This window comes from Artibeus jamaicensis, unplaced genomic scaffold (genome assembly GCF_021234435.1).
Source record: "Artibeus jamaicensis isolate MK-2021 breed Jamaican fruit bat unplaced genomic scaffold, CSHL_Jam_final scaffold_36, whole genome shotgun sequence".
In the NCBI taxonomy this organism is placed as follows: domain Eukaryota; kingdom Metazoa; phylum Chordata; class Mammalia; order Chiroptera; family Phyllostomidae; genus Artibeus; species Artibeus jamaicensis.
This window is the reverse complement of record NW_026522041.1, coordinates 270,113-289,644: the sequence shown is the minus strand read 5'-3', so window position 1 is coordinate 289,644 and position 19,532 is coordinate 270,113. Positions and strand designations below refer to the sequence as shown.

General features: G+C 56.3%; 1 protein-coding gene across 5 annotated transcripts in view; it reads left to right on the top strand.

Annotated features, from left to right (window-relative positions):
* The first annotated feature begins 1,538 nt into the window (after positions 1-1,538).
* GRIK5 (glutamate ionotropic receptor kainate type subunit 5) overlaps positions 1,539-19,532 on the top strand; it is a 54,317-nt gene continuing 36,323 nt past the window's right edge. For 4 of the 5 annotated variants that reach the window (XM_037160047.2, XM_037160049.2, XM_037160046.2 and 1 more), the window contains exons 1-11: positions 1,539-2,602; positions 6,274-6,402; positions 6,695-6,859; positions 9,094-9,191; positions 9,284-9,449; positions 11,587-11,765; positions 12,779-12,832; positions 12,931-13,092; positions 14,671-14,823; positions 15,201-15,305; positions 15,423-15,530. In XM_037160047.2, coding sequence (XP_037015942.1) covers positions 6,324-6,402; positions 6,695-6,859; positions 9,094-9,191; positions 9,284-9,449; positions 11,587-11,765; positions 12,779-12,832; positions 12,931-13,092; positions 14,671-14,823; positions 15,201-15,305; positions 15,423-15,530 — 1,269 coding nt within the window. In that variant the 5' untranslated portion in view covers positions 1,539-2,602; positions 6,274-6,323. The remainder of the gene's footprint in view (positions 2,603-6,273; positions 6,403-6,694; positions 6,860-9,093; positions 9,192-9,283; positions 9,450-11,586; positions 11,766-12,778; positions 12,833-12,930; positions 13,093-14,670; positions 14,824-15,200; positions 15,306-15,422; positions 15,531-19,532) is intronic. The other variant, XM_037160048.2, reaches the window with a different exon arrangement.

The following is a 19,532-nucleotide window of genomic DNA, read 5'->3' as shown; positions in this document are numbered from 1 at the left end:
AAAATGCCAGCCAGCTTGGACCTCCCAATTTATCTGGGTTGGCTGGTCCCTTCTCTTCAGATGATACAGGAGTCAGCTGAGGCCTGGATCAGTTTTCCCTGAGGTGGCGGGTGGTACAGTGTTAGGACTGATGGGATAGGCTCCATTTAGGGAGGACAGCATTCTGTGCTGGAGTCCCTGTACAGGCAAAGGCCTAGAGGCAGGTGTGAGTCTGGGCTTTCAGGCCTACTGAAGCTGAGAATGAGTATTGAGGGGCCATAGATGTTGCTCAGGTCGAGTGAAGAGGTGTGTGCACAGTTGGCAGTCTTTCAGGATCAAATGTATGTCAGGGATGCCCCACATGCCAGCTGCAGGGGACTTCCCATGGCCAGGGCAGTGTGAGTTGCCACATGGCACATGTGTGCTCGAGGCATGCAGTCATGTGTGCTGGAATGCTGCATGTGAGTGTGTCAGTGTCTCCTCCCCGTCACGAGCAGTTGCGGGTGGTGGTGAGTCATGGACTCAGCCTTCAACGCCAACTGTCATGTTCCTTCCCCCCAAACTTCACCCCCCCACCCAGCCGTGCGCCACCCACCCCCACTCCAAGATCTGTGTTGCTGCTTCTCTCTTCCATCCCCCTGCCATGCTCAGCTCCCTCCTGAGGGGGGCAAAGTCTTCCACTAGGGTTGCCTCTGTCCTCCAGCTCCCTGCCCTTTCCCACGACCTCTCTAGGTGACTACAGAACTTAGGGCCTCTACTCCCACCCATTCATCTCCCTGGGTCCAAGGATTTCTCTATGGAGGATTCCCATATTTAACACCCATCCCGTCACCTCTGTGGGTGCTGTTTCTATTTCTGGGGGCTTTTCTCTGAGCTCCATGGGCTGACTGCTCCTGCCTCAGTGGGCCTCTTATGTCTATATCCTTGTCTTTGTGCATTCCCTTGTGTTTTCAGGTCTCCCCCCATTTCTGTGACCTTCTCTCACTCTCCTTGGCCCTCCCCCATCTCTGTGATGTGCTTTCTTGTTCCCATTTATGCGGGCCTTCCCTCATCACCATGAACCACTCCCCATCCCTGAAGAGGGAGTGGTTCTCTTCCCATAGACCTTTCTCCATCTTCACAGGGGCTCTCTGGGTCCAAGGTCCTTTTGTTGTCACCATGTCTTGCTTTCTTGTCTCCAAGGGCCTTTCTTTCTCTTTCCTGGGCCTTTCCCTGTCCTTGTGGGGTTTGTGGACCTTGGTCCAACTCTGAGGGTCTTGATGGCTGTCTTTCTGTCTCTGCACGTTTCTTTATCCCTATAAACCCCCAGCAGCATGGCCTTCTCTTCAGGTCTCCCAGCTGCTCATCTTCTCTGCTCCTGTGCCCAAGGGCTGCCTGGGCAGGGCGGCGGCATGCTGTGGTGGAGGGGGTGGTCTGGGGGTGGGCCCTTCGCCCAATGCAGGGCCTTCTCCTCATCAGCATTCTTCTCGAGGCCCCCCCAGCCCTGACCAATACGACCAATACGGGCTCCCCCTCCTCTGACTCCCCTCCCTCCTCTCTTTCTGCCTGCCTCCCTCCCTTCCCTCAGCCCGCCCTCCTCCCTGCCTCCCTCATCTCTCCGCCCCCCCTGGCTCCAAGACCCAGCGCGGGTGGCAGGCGGGCGGGCGGGCAGGCAGGCAGCAGCTTCGGCCTCTGAGGGGAGGAGAGGTGGCAGTTGTGGTGGCGGTGGCGGCAGCCGGCAGCAGTGGCGGCCAGCAGGGAAGCAGGCCCAGCTGGGGACCAGCAGCCGGAGGCTAATCCTTGCAGGCGACCAGGAGTCTGTGGCCAGACCCTCCCACCCAAGCCCTGGGCTGGGCACCCCCCAGGACACTCCACCCTCTGCCTTCCTCTTCCACCTGCTTCTTTCCATCCCCCCTCCCTTGTCCTCTCCCTCCTCCCCATCTCTCCACTTTGCCTGCCCCCCTTGGCTCTCTAGGTCTCTCAGCACCCCACCTTCCCGAGCCCCTCCACTCCTTGGCCTCTCCCCGTCCCCAGCATGCTTTTCCCTTGGGGGCTGAGGGCTTGAGGACTCCAGGCCCTTGCCTCATCCAGGGCAGGGCCAAGGCTGGGGGGAGGGGGGAAGGGGTGGCCCCCTCCCCCCCATTGAACTCTCCCCTCCCCCATTTCTCCTGATGGCTGGCCTCCTTGTCTCCACCCAGTCCTTACCCCCAGTGGCCCCCCCAGGGCGGCCTGGCTAGGGGAGGGGGCGGGGGCCCTTTCCTGGGCCGGCTTCCCCCTCCCCCGGCTTTGCCTGTGCCCCCTCCTTCCCGTTTTCACCTTCCTCTCCTCTTTTCCTCCCTCCTTCCCCTCCATTTGCTCCTTCGCCCTCTCCTCCTCTTCTTTCCTCCATTTTCTCCTTCCCCCTTCCTCCCCTTCCCGGCCCACCCTCTCTTTTTCCACCTGTCCTTCCACCTCTCCTTCCTCTTTGCTTCCTGAGAGCCTCCGTTTTGGGTTAGTTGGGGGCCATCGCTGGAGGCGGGGGAGGGGGCCCTGTGGACTGCCCTCTCCCCCTGCCCCAGCCACACCACCACCCAGTGCCAGAGCACCTCCCTGCTGTCGTTTCTCGGGCCTCGAGGGAGCCCAGCTCTCCATCCCACCAGGATCCGTAAGTGTCTGCAGGGCAGGGGTTGGGCTGGGGCCGGCCTGAGTCCTAGAAGGCTGGACTCACTGCTGCCTGGCAGGGGCCCCCCACGTTTCCCGGCTCCCGGGGTGACAAATACCCTCCCCCACCAGGGGCCTGCCATCTCCCCAACCTCCATTCCCCTGGGCCCTTTCTCACCCCTTCTGGGCACATAGCTCACCCTCGCCCCTCAGGTTCCGGGGTCCTGAGGGGCTGACTGGCTCTTACCTGTGGTCTCACTCCTTCTCCGGACTGCTGGCGTGTCTCCGCCCCTGCTCTCTTCAGCCTGGGTCCGCGGTGACCGGCTCTGCTCACTCTCACTCTTTCTGTCTCCCTCTTCTTTCTGCTGAGCCTCATTTTCACTGCTTGCCATGAACCCATCCCCATCCCATCCAGTCTCTAGCTCATAGGAATGTCTTTCCATTTTTGAATCTCCATTTCGTGTGTCTCTTGGGCCTCACTCTGACTCTGTCAACTTCTCTCTTTTTTGCTGTTACCTTCACAATTGCTTGGCATGTCTGTGTTGATCTCTTTCTATCTCTCTCCAAACTCCTCTGTCTCTTGTTTCTTTTGGAGACTCTCATGTCTAGTCTAGCCTTCTTGACACTTTTCTCTGTCTACTCTGTGCTCTGCCAGGGCCTCTGCTCACCTGGCCTCCTCCGTCTTTAACCTTGGGCTTGGAGGTCCTCTCCCTTCTCTTACTTTCTGCCTCCCTCCCCAGATTCACTCTTGGTCCATTCCCTCCACCCCTTACTCGTTCGCCACTGCCCTGCTGCGTTGTCCACTTTGTGACTTTATTTTTTCTTTTCCTTGGTGGTCTTGTCAGCCAACCCCCTTCTCTTCCCACTTCTGTCCCTTCTCCCCACTAACACCCCAGATTACCCACGATGCCCCGCAGCCTGAGTGAATGCACCTCTGTGCGGACTTGCTCCCCTGAATGGGTGCTTTGCCCTGCCCCTGCCCGTGCCTCTCCTGGCCACTCAGTCTTCCTTCCCACCTCAGTTTTCCTCCCTTTCACGCCCCCCTTCTGCTAGTTTGTGAGTCTGTCTCTCCCTTTCTCTTAAATCTTGTGTCTTCCCGCTCACCCCTTCTTCTGTAGATCTGCTGTGTGGCTCTGACATACCTTTTCTGTCTCCTGACAAGCCATTTTTTTCCCAGAGTTTTGTGATTTTTTTTTTCCTCCTCACACTTCTTGTACCTGTTGTCTTTTTTTTTTTTTTTTTTTGCTCGCTCTCTCACCTCATTTGCCTTCTCTAACCCCATTTGCCTTCTCACCTTTGATACCAATATCAATATCTCATCTGCCCAGTTGTCCGACTCCCTCCACTGGCAGGGCCCCTGACTTAGCCCCTTCTGCTCAGTTGGCAGCAGTGTTTCAGCCTAAGTCCCTGGGCATGTGGGGCTCAGGCCTGCCTGCTTTCCCTGCCCCTGCTCTCTCACACGCTCCCTTTGGTTTCTCCCTCCTTTGGTGTCTTCTAGGTGATGTCTCTGTGTCTTTCTCTCTCATTTAGTCCCAGTTACTTCCTTTAGGCCTGTCTGTCTTTCCGTCTGTGCCTTCCTATGCATCTGTGTCCATCTGCTGCCTCCACCCCGGCCCTGCATTCTGTCTCTGTCTTTCTGCTCCCACCTGTGTGTGCCATCTGTGGCACCCTGCTCTTTTACCCCCTGTCTCCTTGGTCTTCTCTCTTCTAGTCTCTGCTCCTGATTTACCCCAGAAGCCCCTGTATCTCAGGATGACCCCCTCACTCCTGCCTCTCTCCCAGCCCCAGCCTCCTCTGCCCTTCCCTGTGGTTTTCCTTCCGGGTCTCCCAGTGTTCCTTTCTGCTCCACCTTTGACAAGCCTTCGCCTTAGATCCAAATTGCACTCTGCAGCCCCCAGCATGCCCTTTCACCTCTCCGCCACAAGCCTGACTTCACCAGAAGACCTCAGAGAGAGACAGACAGACTTGCTCAAGGTCACATGGAAGTCGGGGGTAGACCAAGGACTGCTGGGGTCTCCTGCTTCCCTGGCCTAGCTTTTCCTGGACAGAAGGGACAGTCTGAAATGTTACATTATGTCTCGGCCCTCGCCTCGCAGGTTTCATTCTGCCATCTCACCAGCTCAAGCTCTCCTTCCCTGAGGATTGGGTGGGGTGCAGGGAGACCCCCAGGCTCACCTCCCAGCACTCCGGACCTCATAGGAACCCTCTCCGGTGGAACCCAGTGTCCTCCCCTTGGGGCTTGGCCCCTGTCAGGGGGAGTTGCATATGTGGCCCAACTCATTTCTTCCCAGTGGTCTCTTTGCAGAAGGCTGGGGCACCCGCAGGAATCTCTAACTCGCTGGAAGTGGGGAGTAATTATGGGAAGCAAAGATGCACTGTCTCCCCACAGTCTTTTTTTTTTTTTAATATTTTATTTATTTTCAGAGAGAGAGGAAGGGAAGGAGAAAGAGAAGGAGAGAAACATCAATGTATGGTTGCCTCTCATGTGTCCCCTACTGGGAACTGGCCTGCAACCCAGGCATGTGCCCTGACTGGGAATCAAACCGCGCTCGCATGGTTCGCAGGCCCGCGCTCAATCCACTGAGCTACGCCAGCCAGGGCTCCCCACAGTCTTTAGCTCCCCAGAGCAGGGAGGATGTGCAGCTTGGCACCTTCTTCAGCAGTCAGTGCATTTCCTGCTTTAGTTTTCCCTTCTGGTTCTCTTTGGTGGCATCTTGGGTGAGTTTGTGTCTCTCTTCATTCTCCGTCTTCCTGTCTGTTCTGTCTGTCTTGTGTCTTTTCTTTTCTGCCCGCCCTTTCTCCACCTCCATGTCTCCTGCCGTCCTGTCTCTTGCCTCCTTCTGTTTCCTAGTCCTCTCCATATCTCCCTGTAACTCCTCTGTTTCTCTCCATTTCTAACCCCAGTCCCCTGTCTTCTTACCAACTTTCTGGGCCCTTACATTTCTGCCTGTTTTTCCCTTTCTCCTCTTCTGAGTCTCCGGATATTTATCCCCTCTTAGCTTTCCTCTTTCTGGCTCTCTCTTGCCCCCGTTTTCTCTCTTTACTCTTTCCAGCCCCTTAGCTGCCTTAAGTCCATCTGTGTGTCTCCATGTGTATCTCTCCCCATCTTTCCCTCTCTCTCCAAGTTTCCTAACTCCTGGATACTCCACCCTCCAGACCTCGGATGTCCAGGCGTCTCTCCCTGTGGGATTGTGGGAACCAGGGACCTCAGGAAGGTGGCAAGTGAGGCCTGGGAGGGGTTGCCTAGCAACCATCGCATCCTCTCCAGCTCCTTTCTGTTGCCTAGTAACAGCTGCCTGCCCAGAGACAAGGGCGGGCCTGGGCTGGGGGTGGCACTTCTTGGTATCCTGTTAGGGTGGGGATGGTCCCTGGAATTTGCTCTTACCTGAGATCCATGTCATGCCTCCCTCCCATTGGTAGCTGTGACTATTCTCTAGTGGTGGCTCTCCCCCTCAGGCCTGAGTGCTGTGAGTGCCTCCCTGGGAGTGCTGCTCCGGCCTGAGTTTCCTTCCTAGCAATGCCCCCAGTACTGTCTTGTCAGCTTCTAATGAGGGTGGGGCCCTTCAGAGCTCACTCACAATGCCCCAGGGTCTGTGGTCACTACCCTGTCCAGGAGTCCTCCAAAGGGGCTCTGAGGCTCCCCATCAGCAATCTCCCCATGGTCAATCTCTGCAGGTGGCGAGTGGGGGCCGCGGTAGCTGCGTCCCCATGAGGAAGGGAGGAAGATGCCGGCTGAGCTGCTGCTGCTGCTGATTGTCGCCTTTGCCAGCCCTAGCTGCCAGGTGCTCTCATCACTGCGCATGGGTGAGGCCCTGCAGCCCTGCCCCTGCCTCCTCAGAGACCCTCCCACCACACCCCGGGCTCCTCTTTGGGAACCCAGGCAGGCCATCTCCTGAGTACCCAAGGACCTGGGCCTCCAGTCTCAGCTCTCCTCAGGAACAAGGAGCAGCGGCCCCTGGCTACTTCTTCCCTGGTTCCAGGAGTCTAGACTCCCAGCTCTCTGCAGCCGCAGATCCGGGAGTCTCCACCCCAGTCCCCATCCCCACTCCCGTCTCTGGATCTTGGCATCTGGTCTCCAACCCCTGTGTCCCCTCAGCTGCAATCCTGGACGACCAGACGGTGTGTGGCCGTGGCGAGCGTCTGGCCCTGGCCCTGGCCCGGGAGCAAATCAACGGGATCATCGAGGTCCCAGCCAAGGCCCGAGTGGAAGTAGACATCTTTGAGCTGCAGCGGGACAGCCAGTACGAGACCACGGACACCAGTGAGCAGGGCCACAGGGGTGTGGGGTGAGGCTGGGCAGGCTGGTAGCCCTCAGCCCCATCACTGCATCCGTCAACCCCCACCTCCTTAGCTCACCTTGCCCTCCTCTAGCTCTGTCTACCCCTTCCTTCATGTTGGCTCTGTCATCCTCCCAGAGATGGTGCTGCTGGGTATGGGGAAGAGAGAGAGAGCACCGGGCTCAACCCTGCCCTGGAGGAGCTGAGGGCCTCATTTGAAAAATAAGCTTCATATCTGGCCAGGAGCACATGGCCCCCAGAGCCGAGTAATGAGGGGCACAGGCAATAAGGCAGGGGCCTCAGGGGCAGGGTTAGTGAAGGCATTCTGGAGAAGGCTAAACTGAAGATGAACTCGGTAGGGTGAACAAGATACATAGAGCGGTGTTGTTCAAAGTAAGCCACAAAGAAAGTGTGCATAAGTATTTGTTGAATACTATGGACTGGATGGATGTTAATAGGTGTCCCTTGAACAGACATTGCTGGGGTTGTAGACCTTTGGGAAGGCTGCCTTCAAAGGTACTGTAGACGGATTTCTTTCCTGCTGCCCTTATCAGCCTTTATTCATGTGTATTTCAAATAATTGAGAGAATGAGGTATATCGTTTCCTGGACCTTTTGGCTGGTGCAGCACAGAATGCAAATTGGGCGAAGCCAGGATAGAGGGTGAGGAGGCAGATGGTATTCCAGGCATGTGCTTGTAGTCTGGAGCTGCTGTGGAAGGGAGGAGGAAGTATTTGAAGCCAAGGAATAGAGTGTTGGGTTATATCCATCCTGACCACTTGGATTCAGGACATGTTTAGGGGGATCATGGGAGTTATCTGGGCTAGAGTGTGACTAGGCAGTAGGAGGTGAGGCTCGGCAGATTGGCAGGCCCAGCTCCCAGAGGCCTGCAATGAAGGTTAAATGATGCTGCCTTCACCGATGGCAGTGGGGAGTTGTCGATGTGTTTAGACCAGGGACCTGGTGAAAGTGAATCTGGAGGCTAGATTCAGGTGGTCAGTGAGGAGACTGGCATCCATCTGAGTTGAGAGCCCTGAAGAGAGCAGAGGAGAAGGGGTCAAAGAGAAGGGGACAGATGTGAGGAAATTTGAGGACAAAAAAGAGTCAGGATTTGGTGTCTAACTGGCTTTTGAGAAAAAGATGGAAAGCAAGAGTCATTTCTAGGGATTTGATGTTGGTTAATGGAAGGGCCCTCACCAGTGTGGCCTTCCAGAAGGAGCAAGTTTGTAGGAAGGTAAGGCATTCAGTTATGATGCTTTTATCTGAATGTGGCAGGACCCCAGCTACAGCTGCTGTCAGGAAGAAAGAGAACTTAGCAGCTCATGTCATGTGCCTAAAGGCTTAAGGACTAATTGCAGGCATGGATGGATCCGGGTGTTCAAATGATGTCCCAGGATTGTTTCAGGCATGGCTGGATCCAGATGCTCAAATGTTCTAGGAATCTCTCTGTCTTCATCTCTGGGTCCTGTTTTCCTCTAAGTTGGCTTCATTGTCAGGAATGCCCTCCTCAGTTGGTAGCAGTATGGCTCCAGCAGCTGAGAACTTAGATCTTACCTGTTCAGCAAACCCAGTAGTAATTGTAGCAGACCTGGAGAAGGCTCTCCAGGGCCTGGTTTGAGCCTACCTCAGTCTCTGAACAAATCAGCGTGGCCAGGAAGATAAAGTTCTGTGACCTTGGGTTGAGTGACAGTCAATCCTGGGAACCATGTGGTTCCCCGAGGAAAAGTTAGGGTTCTGCCTTGAGAGTGGGCACTGGGCTGGCAAAGCAACAGCTTATACTTTCCAGTCTTGAGGCACACACATGTTTAAGGGGGAAGAAAGGATGAGAAAGGAGCAAGTAAATGCAACAGAAGAATGGGTTCAGGGTGCAGGGGTGTTGGATGCACCCTAGATGGTAGCGTGACCAGAAAGGCTGAGGAAGATGAAGGCCAAGGAGCCTAGCCCTGGATCTGCAGCCAGAAAGAGGCCCCTGGTATCTCTTCCTTCCTTCCTTTGTTTTCTCTGGTTTGACCAGTCCCTCTGTTGCTGTTTCTCCCAGTCTCTCCCTGTCTTCTGCGCTCTCCTTATGTCCACAGGGTGGCAGGGTTTGGGCCTCTGGGTCCCCATGGTGGAGGAGTTGTCAGTCCCACTGCCGGGTGGGGTCGGGGGCCGTTCCCTGGGAGAACGGGGACCAAGAGGAGAGAGAGGGTTCTTGACTCTGCGGTCTCCACCCCTCGCAGTGTGTCAGATCCTGCCCAAGGGGGTCGTGTCTGTCTTGGGGCCCTCCTCCAGCCCTGCATCTGCTTCCACCGTGAGCCATATCTGTGGGGAGAAGGAGGTGAGGTGGGCTGGAGTGGGGTGGGGGGGTCCCTGGGAGGGAGGGTGGGGAGGAGGGAGCAGGGCAGAAGCAAAGGCTCCTTCTCTGTCCAGATCCCCCACATCAAGGTGGGTCCCGAGGAGACACCTCGCCTTCAGTACCTTCGTTTCGCGTCTGTCAGCCTGTACCCCAGTAACGAGGACGTCAGCCTGGCGGTCTCCCGAATCCTCAAGTCCTTCAACTACCCCTCGGCCAGCCTCATCTGTGCCAAGGCCGAGTGTGAGGGAGGAAACTGGGTGTTTCGTTTTCTGGTTCCCAAACTCCCTTCTCCAGAGGTCCAGTCTCCCACACAGTCATCGGTGCCTCCTGGTTGGAATGCGTGGGGCCCCCGGGCACAGCTCTTAGTCCCCACTGTTCCTTCCCCTTCAGGAACCCAGAGCTCTCATTCCATAGCCCCCTCCCCCCACTTCCCAAAGGGACCATGTAGCTCGCAGATAGTGCTAAGCACCTGCCAGGTGCAGGCCACCACTAGGCCTCCGCGTGGTCCCTGACTTCAGGGAGCCCCAGGGCCAGGGAAGACACAGTTGTTGAGCAGCTATGATGTGGAGTGATAACTGTTAGGAGTTGACCACGGCTGTGGGAGCACCAAGGTCTGGGAGGTTTGGAGCCCACATTATCCCCAAGAAAGGGACATCTAGCCGGACCTGAAGGGTGGAGAGGAGGGTGGAAGCATGTTCTGAGCAGAGGATGTGGCAGGGCAGTGTTCTGACCCAGGGGGTATGGCCCATTGCAGAGGCTCAAAGATGCTCCCTGCGGCAGGAGTGTGGGAGCATGAAGCAGGACACGCAAGCGGGGTGTGATCACGCGGTCTTGCGTTCGTTTTACCCTGACGACAGTGAAGCTTCCCACCTGGGGCTGGGCACGGGGACAGGGCCCCGTGTGCACTGCAGGAATCGGTCCTTGGCTGCAGTGCAGTGAGTGGACTGGAGAGTGACCTGAGATGTAGCGGGGAGACCGGAGAGAGGTGGGGTGGATGGGGCTGGGCAGGGCTTGGGTGGTGGCAGTGGGATGGAGAGACGAGACCACTGGATTGGAGAAGGGCCGTGAGGGAGGAGAGAGAGCAGGGTCATGAATAGTGACCAGGTTCTGCCCAAGGACGAGGGGACAGTCCATTCACAAGTACACGTTGGGTCGGAGGTGTCTTTGGGATTCAGGTGGAGCTGTTTGAGAAGCTGGAGGGTCTTTGGGTTTGCAGGTGGAGAGAGAGAGAGGGCGTGAGGGCTCAGTCACTTTCGGGAAGAATTCCTATTTCAAATGGTGTTTACCCAACACTTGCCATGTGCCAGGTGTTAGTGTTGGTATTAGGGATATGGCGGTGTGCAAGCCAGGCCGGAATCCCTGCCCTTGTCAGATTACACTAGAATTGGGGGTGGGGGGGAAGGAGCCAGGCAATGAGGACATTCTTTAGTTAGAAGGATAAGTCCTGTGGACAAATAGATGAGGGTGATGGGGACTGAGCATGCCGGAATGAGGCGGGCAATCCGAAGTGGAACGGCGGATGTGGGTGTCATGGGGGGGGGGAATGGATATTTGAGCAAAGACCTAAAAGTGCTAAGGGCAGGAGCTGTGTGGTGTCTGGGAGAAGAGTGTTCTAGGCAGAGGGAACAGCCAGCACAAAGGCCGTAGGACAGTGTGTGTGTGTGAAATCTGTGGCTAGAAAGACTGACTGATGGAGGGAGATGAGGTCAGGAGCTAATGGAGGTTGGGAGGCAGATGAGATGGGGTCTTGCAGGCTTTGGTCTTCACTGTGAATGAATGAGAAGCTGTTAGTGGGTTTGGGGCAGAGAAGGGACACATCCGCTTTACCTGGTTCTGGCTGCAGTGTAAGGGACAGGCTCTGTGGGGGGCAGCTGTGGCTGTTGTAACAGGCAAGAGATGGTGCTGGCCTGCAGCACTAGGGTGGTGCCAGTGGTGTGCTGCAGGTCGATGGGGTTTAATGGGTTTTGAAGGCAGAGCCTAGAGGGACTGGGTGTGGGTGTGAGAGAGAGGGAGCTAGGCTCCCGTCTAGACCTGGGAGACCCAAGGGTTTGGGCAAGAAGAGCAGAATTTGGCTTTGCACGTGTGAAGTGTGAGATGCCTGTCACACATATCGGTGGGGGCAGAAAGGTGGCAGGAGGCAGGCATCTGGAGGTCAGGAGGAACTGTAGGTTGAGATTTTAATTTAGGAGGACCCAGTCATCAGGTCCCTGGATCCAGTACCCCAAGACAGCCAGCTATACTCTGGACAGACAGCTGCCCCATCTCTTGAATGCACTTTTATCCTCTCCCCGGTTGCCCATGGTGGTGAGGAGGAGGGAGTGTACGCCCCATGTCAGGCACATGAAGAGGCTCTAACCTGGGACGACCCCACCCCTAGGCCTGTTACGATTGGAGGAGCTGGTGCGAGGTTTCCTGATCTCCAAGGAGACGCTGTCAGTGAGGATGCTGGACGACAGCCGGGACCCCACACCACTGCTCAAGGAAATCCGCGATGACAAGGTGTCCACCATCATCATCGATGCCAACGCCTCCATCTCCCACCTCATCCTCCGTAAGGTGGGTGCCCGTCTCTGATTTTCTACAGGGGCAGGAACGTGGGGAACAGAGCACATCACCCAGTGCCCACAAGCCTCCGTGGGCCTGGCATGATGATCATTTGTGGGTGAAGAAGCTGGGGTTCCCAGGGGAGAGTGAACTGGCTCGAGGCACCTGGGGGGGCCAGTGCCAGAGCCTTCCACCATCAGCCCACCACCTGCCGTCCACCAGTCACCTGTGTCCACTCATTATTCATCGCTTCTCTACTCACTAAGTTTTCTCATGATCTAATCCATATTATTTATTTTTCTCCAGTTTTTAAAAAATTCAAACCATGTATCGGGGCTGTAGCTTATAGGAAGAAGTGTGGAGAGAATCCACAGGGCTCTGAAAGCAGAGAGGCTGGGAGAAAAGATTTGGGGGCAGGCGGCTGGCAGGCCTGGGCCAGGGTCCTGGCTCTGTTTCCTCTGTGGGCCAAGGGGCCAGTGGTCACTTCCCTCCCAAGCCTGTACATCCATGTCATGAAATGGGCTGTAACCCTCCTGGTAGCAGCTCCTACCACTCAGGCAGTGCAAGCTGCTGCCAGTTAATGTTCCAATGACCATTGTGGGGGCAGGACTGGGCTCCCTTGGCCTGGAGAGGCCTTTTAGCTCTGTCCTCAGAGAAAAGGGGCTCAAAATGTGAATCTTGAGAGTCAGATTGACTGCCATTTGCTGCAAAGTGCTTTTAAAAATTGTGGGGGCAGTGTACTCGACCTAAAGTGCATTGCAGGCATTCAAGGGCACCATTCTCTCCTTCGGGAAAACCTACACCCCACCTGAGCCACCAGTCAGCACGGTGGGACATGAGGGGTCAAGGAGACAACATGTGTTGTCTTCTCCTTGCTGCTCCCCATCTCTGAGTGTTTCTGCCTGTATTTCCCGTGGATGCCTTCTTGCCAGGCTTGTCTCTAAATATCTCTTCCCTTCCTGCTTCTCCCTTTCTGCCTGTGGGTCTTTGCCTCTCTGGTCACCTCTTCTGCTCGTGTGCTTCAGGCCTCGGAGCTGGGAATGACCTCTGCATTTTACAAATACATCCTCACCACCATGGTGCGTACCCCCAGCAGCCCCTCTGGCCCCTGTTCCCTCCCACGGTGTTCCCTCCCGTGGGACCCAGCCCCAGGCCTCACCGCTCTTCTCTGCCTCAGGACTTCCCCATCCTGCACCTGGACGGGATTGTGGAGGACTCCTCCAACATCCTGGGCTTCTCCATGTTCAACACCTCGCACCCCTTCTACCATGAGTTTGTGCGGAGCCTCAACATGTCCTGGAGGGAAAACTGTGAAGCCAGCACCTATCCAGGCCCTGCGGTGAGCATGTGCCCTGCCCCCACACGCAGGCACTTTGCACACAGACGCTCCGGGGCCCTTCAGAGCTCTGCCGGTCCGTGCCCAGAACCTCCGCTGCTTCCGGTCACTCTCCGAGTACCTGCCACGCGGCCTTACTCTGAGATGAGTCAGACCCTGTCCTCCTCTCCACCTCCCATGCCGCCGTGGCCACACTGGCCTCCAGGTGCCTCTGCTTCTCCAGCACAAGCACACCACAGGGCCTTTGCACTCGCTGTCCCCACTGCTTTCCACACCTGTCCCCTGGGAACTATTGACCTGCTTCCTCATCACCAAGTCATTGCTCAAAGGTGCCTTCAGTTTTAAGGCTTTTCTTGGTCCCCCTGTTTAAAACATGGGAAACTCCCAACACCAAAGCCCCTTCCCTGCTGTGTTCTCCTCCACAACACCTATCTTTGTGTATCTAGTCACCGTGCTCTATATTTTGCTTAGATACAGGTACAGACAGAGAGACTGTGAGTTCCCAAGGGCAGGGGTTTCTCTGTTCACCATTGTATCTCCAGCACCTAACACAGCCTGGTTCAGAGTAGGTCCCCGATAATATATGTTGAATACATGCAAACACACAAAAGATGCACATTCCCGTATTTGTTCACAGACATCTAGTCATATACCAAGACACCGAGACATTCCTGCATGCACAGAAACTCCCGTGGACACTGAGCCACGCAGTCGATGTGCACAGGCAGGAGCATCACACGTATGCAGACAGAGGCACGTTCCCACACACCCTGCACCTGCCTGCACAGCACAGAGATTCACACCTGCACAGCTGAGGCATACTCACACACAGACGCCCGGTGCCATCAGTCACAACTCAGTGGCCGGCTTGTATCTGTGCCAGGCACTGTTTTGAGTTCTTTACTTGTGTTACCTCCCTTGATCTTCACCTGAGTACTCAGAGGCGGAGACGACAATTATCCCCACTTAACAGGGGAAGAAACCGAGATTCAGCGAGGTACAGGGACTTGGTGCACTACAGGGAATAGTAGAGCTGGGCCTCTCCCTCAGATCTGCCTGCCTCCCAGGCCTGGGCTCAAGGCTGTTTTGTGCACCTGCCTCCTAGATGCCATGCCCCACCCTGTGCATAGACAAACAGGTGCACTGGGCCAGCCCCACCCACACCAACACCCTTAGACACACCCAGAGAGGGGCTGTGGCCATGTCTACCACCTGCCTCAGCCACACAGACACGCAGGCTCCCCAGCACACCCTCAGACCCACAAACGTCCCAGTGTGGGGGTGACACAGCTGGCCATCCAGGTAAAGCCTCTCAGATGTTCCCTTCCCCAGGGACACGAGGCCGCATGCGTTGAGGAAGAGATGCTTCCACAGAGGTCCGGGCAGCACGCACACCTTTCCCCGTCACACACATTCCCTGAGAAAGACTCCAGAGACTTGTTCTCCCTCCTGACCTGCGTGCGTGGTTGCACGTTCAGGAGAAAGGAGTTGTCTGAGGGCAGGGGTGGCACCATGGGACTTCAGGGCTCTCCTGACTGAGCTGCCCCTTCCCTGTCCCACCCCACCTCTACCCCCACCCAGCTGTCAGCTGCTCTGATGTTCGATGCCGTGCACGTGGTGGTGAGCGCCGTCCGGGAGCTAAACCGCAGCCAGGAGATTGGTGTGAAGCCGCTGGCCTGTACATCGGCCAACATTTGGCCCCATGGGACCAGCCTCATGAACTACCTGCGCATGGTGAGCCGGGGGCGGGGGGATGAAGCGTGGTCAGCCTGCCTCAGGTGGGAGACTCACTGTGTCTACCCTGCGGCCCCCCTGCCCTCTCCGCTGACCCCGCCCACTGCCTCTTGCTTTCTCTGGGCCTCTTCCTTGCTCTTCCTCTGTCCCGTCTCTCCTGGCTTTCCTTTGACCACCTGTGCTATTAATTCCCCTTGTCTTTGTTCCGTCCCCCCTCATTTGCTGGTCTGTTGTCCTGCTTGTTTAATTGTGATCCTTCCCGGTTCCTCTCCTTCTTTCTTGTCCCCTCCACCTCTGTCTCTTCCCCTCTGGACCTCCCCTGCCCATGTCTCTGGGCCCCTGCCACCCCTCCCTCTGGCCGCCTCCCACCCTGCTAGGTAGAGTATGATGGGCTGACCGGGCGGGTTGAATTCAACAGCAAAGGGCAGAGGACCAACTACACCCTACGCATCCTAGAGAAGTCCCGGCAGGGCCACCGTGAGGTGAGCAGGCCCAGGGTTTTGCCGGAGCCCTGACTGGTGGGGGTGGGCGGAGGTGGGAGCGGGGGAGGGTAGAAGGGGACGTCACCAGTCACAGTGCCACCTCCTTCTCTTCCCCAGATTGGGGTATGGTACTCGAACCGGACCCTGGCCATGAACGCCACGACCCTGGACATCAACCTGTCACAGACACTGGCCAACAAGACGCTGGTGGTCACAACCATTCTGGTGAGTGGCCCTTGTGGGGAGGCAGTGGGTGAAGCGGCCTCTCCTGAGCAGTACCCAGCTTGGTCCTAGTCAGGAGCGTGGATGTGCACAGACCACTGGGGACATGACTCACGTGCCCAGCAACCCCTGACTGGGACCCAGGTGCTACTGTCCAGAGAGGGAGCACAGACTCTGCCGCCAGAGCCGTCCAGCCTGGCTCTGCCAGCCCGCTCCTGCATCGTGGGGCTGGGAATGCCTGGTCCGGGGGACGCACTGTGAGCGTTCCACAAGCCTGCACGGGCAGGGCGCCTGCATGCGTCTGGCCCCTGGAAAGTCCTGTAAATCACTGTTGCTAGAGTGATCATTTTGTCACACCTGCCAACCAAGTGTGTGGACACATGTCAGCTTATTTAATATCCATCTTGAAGATGTGGAAACCAAGGCTCAGAGAGGTGAAGTGACTTGCCCAGGGTCACACAGCAAGTCAATGGTGTGGTCAGGACAGAAGACAGCCTCTGAGGCCCCACAGCCTACGCTCTGAATCTCCAGTCCTCTCATCCCCTCATTGCTGTGCAGCTCTGGGTGGTGCTACTCCTGCATCTTATCAGACCACAGTCAGGCCCTCGTGGATATTTATTGAGCAGTGTTCTGCGCGGGCCCTGAGCTGGGCCCTTTCCAGGCGTCACTCAGTAAACCTCCCAGCTACTCCAGGAAGTCTGTCTGATTTTCCCTCTCTTGAAGGTAAGGTCATGCAGTGAGTCTCTGCTGGAGCTGAGTGTCTGTCTTCCAGGCCATGCCCTCTCCCTTCCGCCCTGCTGCCTCCCGCCAGGCACAGTGGCCTCTAGGAGGTCAGGGAGGGGTGACGCACCAGACCTGATGAGGGGGAGGCTGTCTGGGCAGCTAAGCAAGGAGTCTGGGTGTGGCAGGCAGCCATGCTCTCTGTGGCAGCCAAGTCCCTAGCCTGCTGGCATCTGTTGCCCGCAGGGGCCCCTCAGTACCTCTGAGCTGGGTGGGTGAATGCTGTGGACAGGGAGGTTGAAAGGATTATCACAGGCTCTGCGGGATGTCAGAGGCCCCCTAAGACAGCCTGTCTGCCTCAGTCCTTAGGGAAGTTCTGATCTAAAAGTGGACTTCAAATCCCTCTGGAGAAGGGCCAGTGAGCCCGCTGGGGAGGGACAGATGGCCTGCAGACAGGAAACCAGACACTTCCTAACAGCCTCACCGAGGAGCCCTGTGGGCCAGGCTGGGCTGGCTGGCAGAAGTCAGGCCTCTGTGTGTTGGAGGTTGTGTGGGGGGGGATATTGTCAGTTCCAGGGCCTTCCTGAGGTGAGACGACACAGGGTCCTTGGTCCGGGGCAGGGGCAGAGGTCAGGCAGAGCATGCCAGAGAGCAGAGCCAGGATCCCAGGGACTTCGAGTTTCTCCTCACACTTACCTCTCCTTCCCGAGGCCGTGAGCCAGTGCTGTTCTCTTCCTGACCTTCATTCTTCTCCTGATGGACTCACTCAGTCATTCCACAAATATTTCCTGAAGCTGTTGTGTGCCAGGCTTCGGGCCAGTTCTGGAGGTACAGGAATGAGCCATGCATGGGGAGGAGCTCCCAGTTCCATGGAGATGACGGGCATGGACAGTCATTCCTACACCGAAAGGAGGGATGAGTTGGCTTCGGAGGGCCTGAGGGAGCCTTCTCAGAGGAGGTGGCGTTAGTCCGGGCTTTAGAAGCTGGGCAGGAGTTGGCTGCGCAGAGAAGGCAGGGGCGGGCGTCCTGGGCAGCAGGAGCCACAGGAGCGGGGGCCTCAGGACGTGCTCGTCAGGCTGGACGTGCAGGCAGCGGGCTCAGCACGCACCGCCGGACGTGCCTGTTGACTCGCCAGCATTGTGTTTCTGGACAAGGCCTGTGTCAGACACTTGGGGACTCAGACCTGAGTCAGGGTGGGCTCCTGGGGCAACACACAGTCTTACTCCCTGCTCTCTCCTCAGGGCCTAGAACAGTGCCACCTAGCACCCAGCCAGCACAAAGGGGTGGTGAGTGCTGTGACAGAGGTGGGGGAGGAGGGTCTGCGAGGGACTCAGTCATGCCTATCCTGTACCCTGGAAGTGTTGAATGGGAAGGGGTGGGGGCAGGGCCAGGGCAGGGTGTAGAATAGCTCCTGGGCCCAGGAGGGAGGCTGCAGGAGAGGGAGGTGCTCCAAGTCGGGGGGTACAAGGCCTGAGGTGGTGAGGACTATGGGCTGTGGGCACAGAAGGGGATCTGATGTGGGATGTTGGGAAGCAGTGAAGATAGGGCTGGGCTGAGCAGCAGAAGGTCCTGGATGGGTGGAGGGTGGGGGTGTCTCTGGGGGGGGCTCACGGGCCTGGAGCTGAGAGAGAGCTGGCTGGTGCCCAGACTGAGAGGCCCCACAGGGAAGGCAAGGGTGTTTAAGAGAAGGCCCGAGGAGATGGGGCTATGTGGGGGCCCTTCCTCAGGCCCCGTTTCTCCCGGAGACTTCTCCCGGCACTCAGTGAGTCCCCACGATTCCCTTCGTCAGGCCGTGATGCCTCGTCCTGCTCTTCATTGATTCTGGGGTGAGAATCACCCCAGACAGACCTCACTCTCCTTCCTAGCTTTGCTCCCTCCCACTCAGGTTGTCCATACTTTCATCCATAAGATGGGTCTATTGCTGCCACTTCGAAGGGCTGTGGGGGGATTGCACGAGATCAGAAAGCACCCCTGGTGGTGCCCAGTGATGTGCTAGGCACAGAGTCCCTTCCCTTTCTCTCCCCTGATCTGGTCCCCTGGGTAAAAATGGTGATGCTCGTGGTCAGTCTCTGATCAGGGCTTTACTTGGTCTTCATGGCAGCCCTGAGGTGAGCACCTTTGTGCCTCGGGTTTTCAGGTGAGGGTTCAGTGACTACCCGAGTTACCCAGCTGGAAGGTGGCGGAGCCCACATGCTTGTCTTTTGCACTACACTGCCTTGATTTGCCTCAGTTTCTGCTTTTTTCTGAGTCGTGAGGGCTGTGTTGTAGGCCTGGCTCTGCCATCCACATGCTTTGGACTGGGCGGGTCTCCTCTCTCCAACCTCAGTTGGCTCCTTTGAAAGGGGAGTTAAAATATTCATAATGGAGTGAAGGGGTTGGATTAGATCCGGGTCATTTAAATGGCACCCCAGGATATGGATTGGGGTCCTGGGTTCATAGAAGGGTCCAGCCAAGAAGCTTGTGAGGAATGTTTTAGAACCCACCCTACTTTAATTTTTTTTGTTTTTAGTTTCAAGAGATTTTTATGGAAGTGTTACATGCATATAGAACCTTACACAAATCCTAAGTGTACTGCTCGCTGAATTTTCAAAAACTGAACACAGCTGTGTGACCAGCCTTCCCACCTGAGCCCTCCCTGAGCCCCTTCCAAAGTAACTACCGTCTCAACTTCTAGTACCACAGATTAGCTTTCCCCACCTTTGAACTTCATGTAAAAAGCATCAAACTCTGTGTTCTCTCTTTGGTCTGGCCTCTTTCTGCTCAGGTGTTTGTGAGATACATCCATATTGTGAGTAGTTTAGTTTCATCGTTATATGTTCTGTTATATGAATGGAGCACAGTTCATTTCACCACCAAATGTAGATGCTCTTTTGAGTTGTTGCCTGTGTTTTATAAAGAGTCCTGCTCTGAATACTCTACTACAGCCTTCTAGTGAACATATACAGCATTTCTGTTGAGTATATTTCATCAGTAGAATTGCAGGGTCTTTTCAGCTTTTTAAAAAATCTTCACCCAAGGGTATGGTTATTGATTTTAGAGAGAGAAACATGGATCAGTTGCCTCCCGTACACACCCTGACTAGGGATTGAACCTGCAACCTTTTGGCAATGAAGCAGTGCTCCAAGCAACTAAACCACCTGGCCAGGGCTTTGCATAGATACTGCCAAAGTGTTGTCCACAGTGGCAAAACCATGTTCGCTCCCACCAGCAGTATGTGAGTGAGAGTTTCAGTTGCTCCTCATTTTTCCTAGTGGTGAGTACATACAGGACCCAGTCATACTGTGG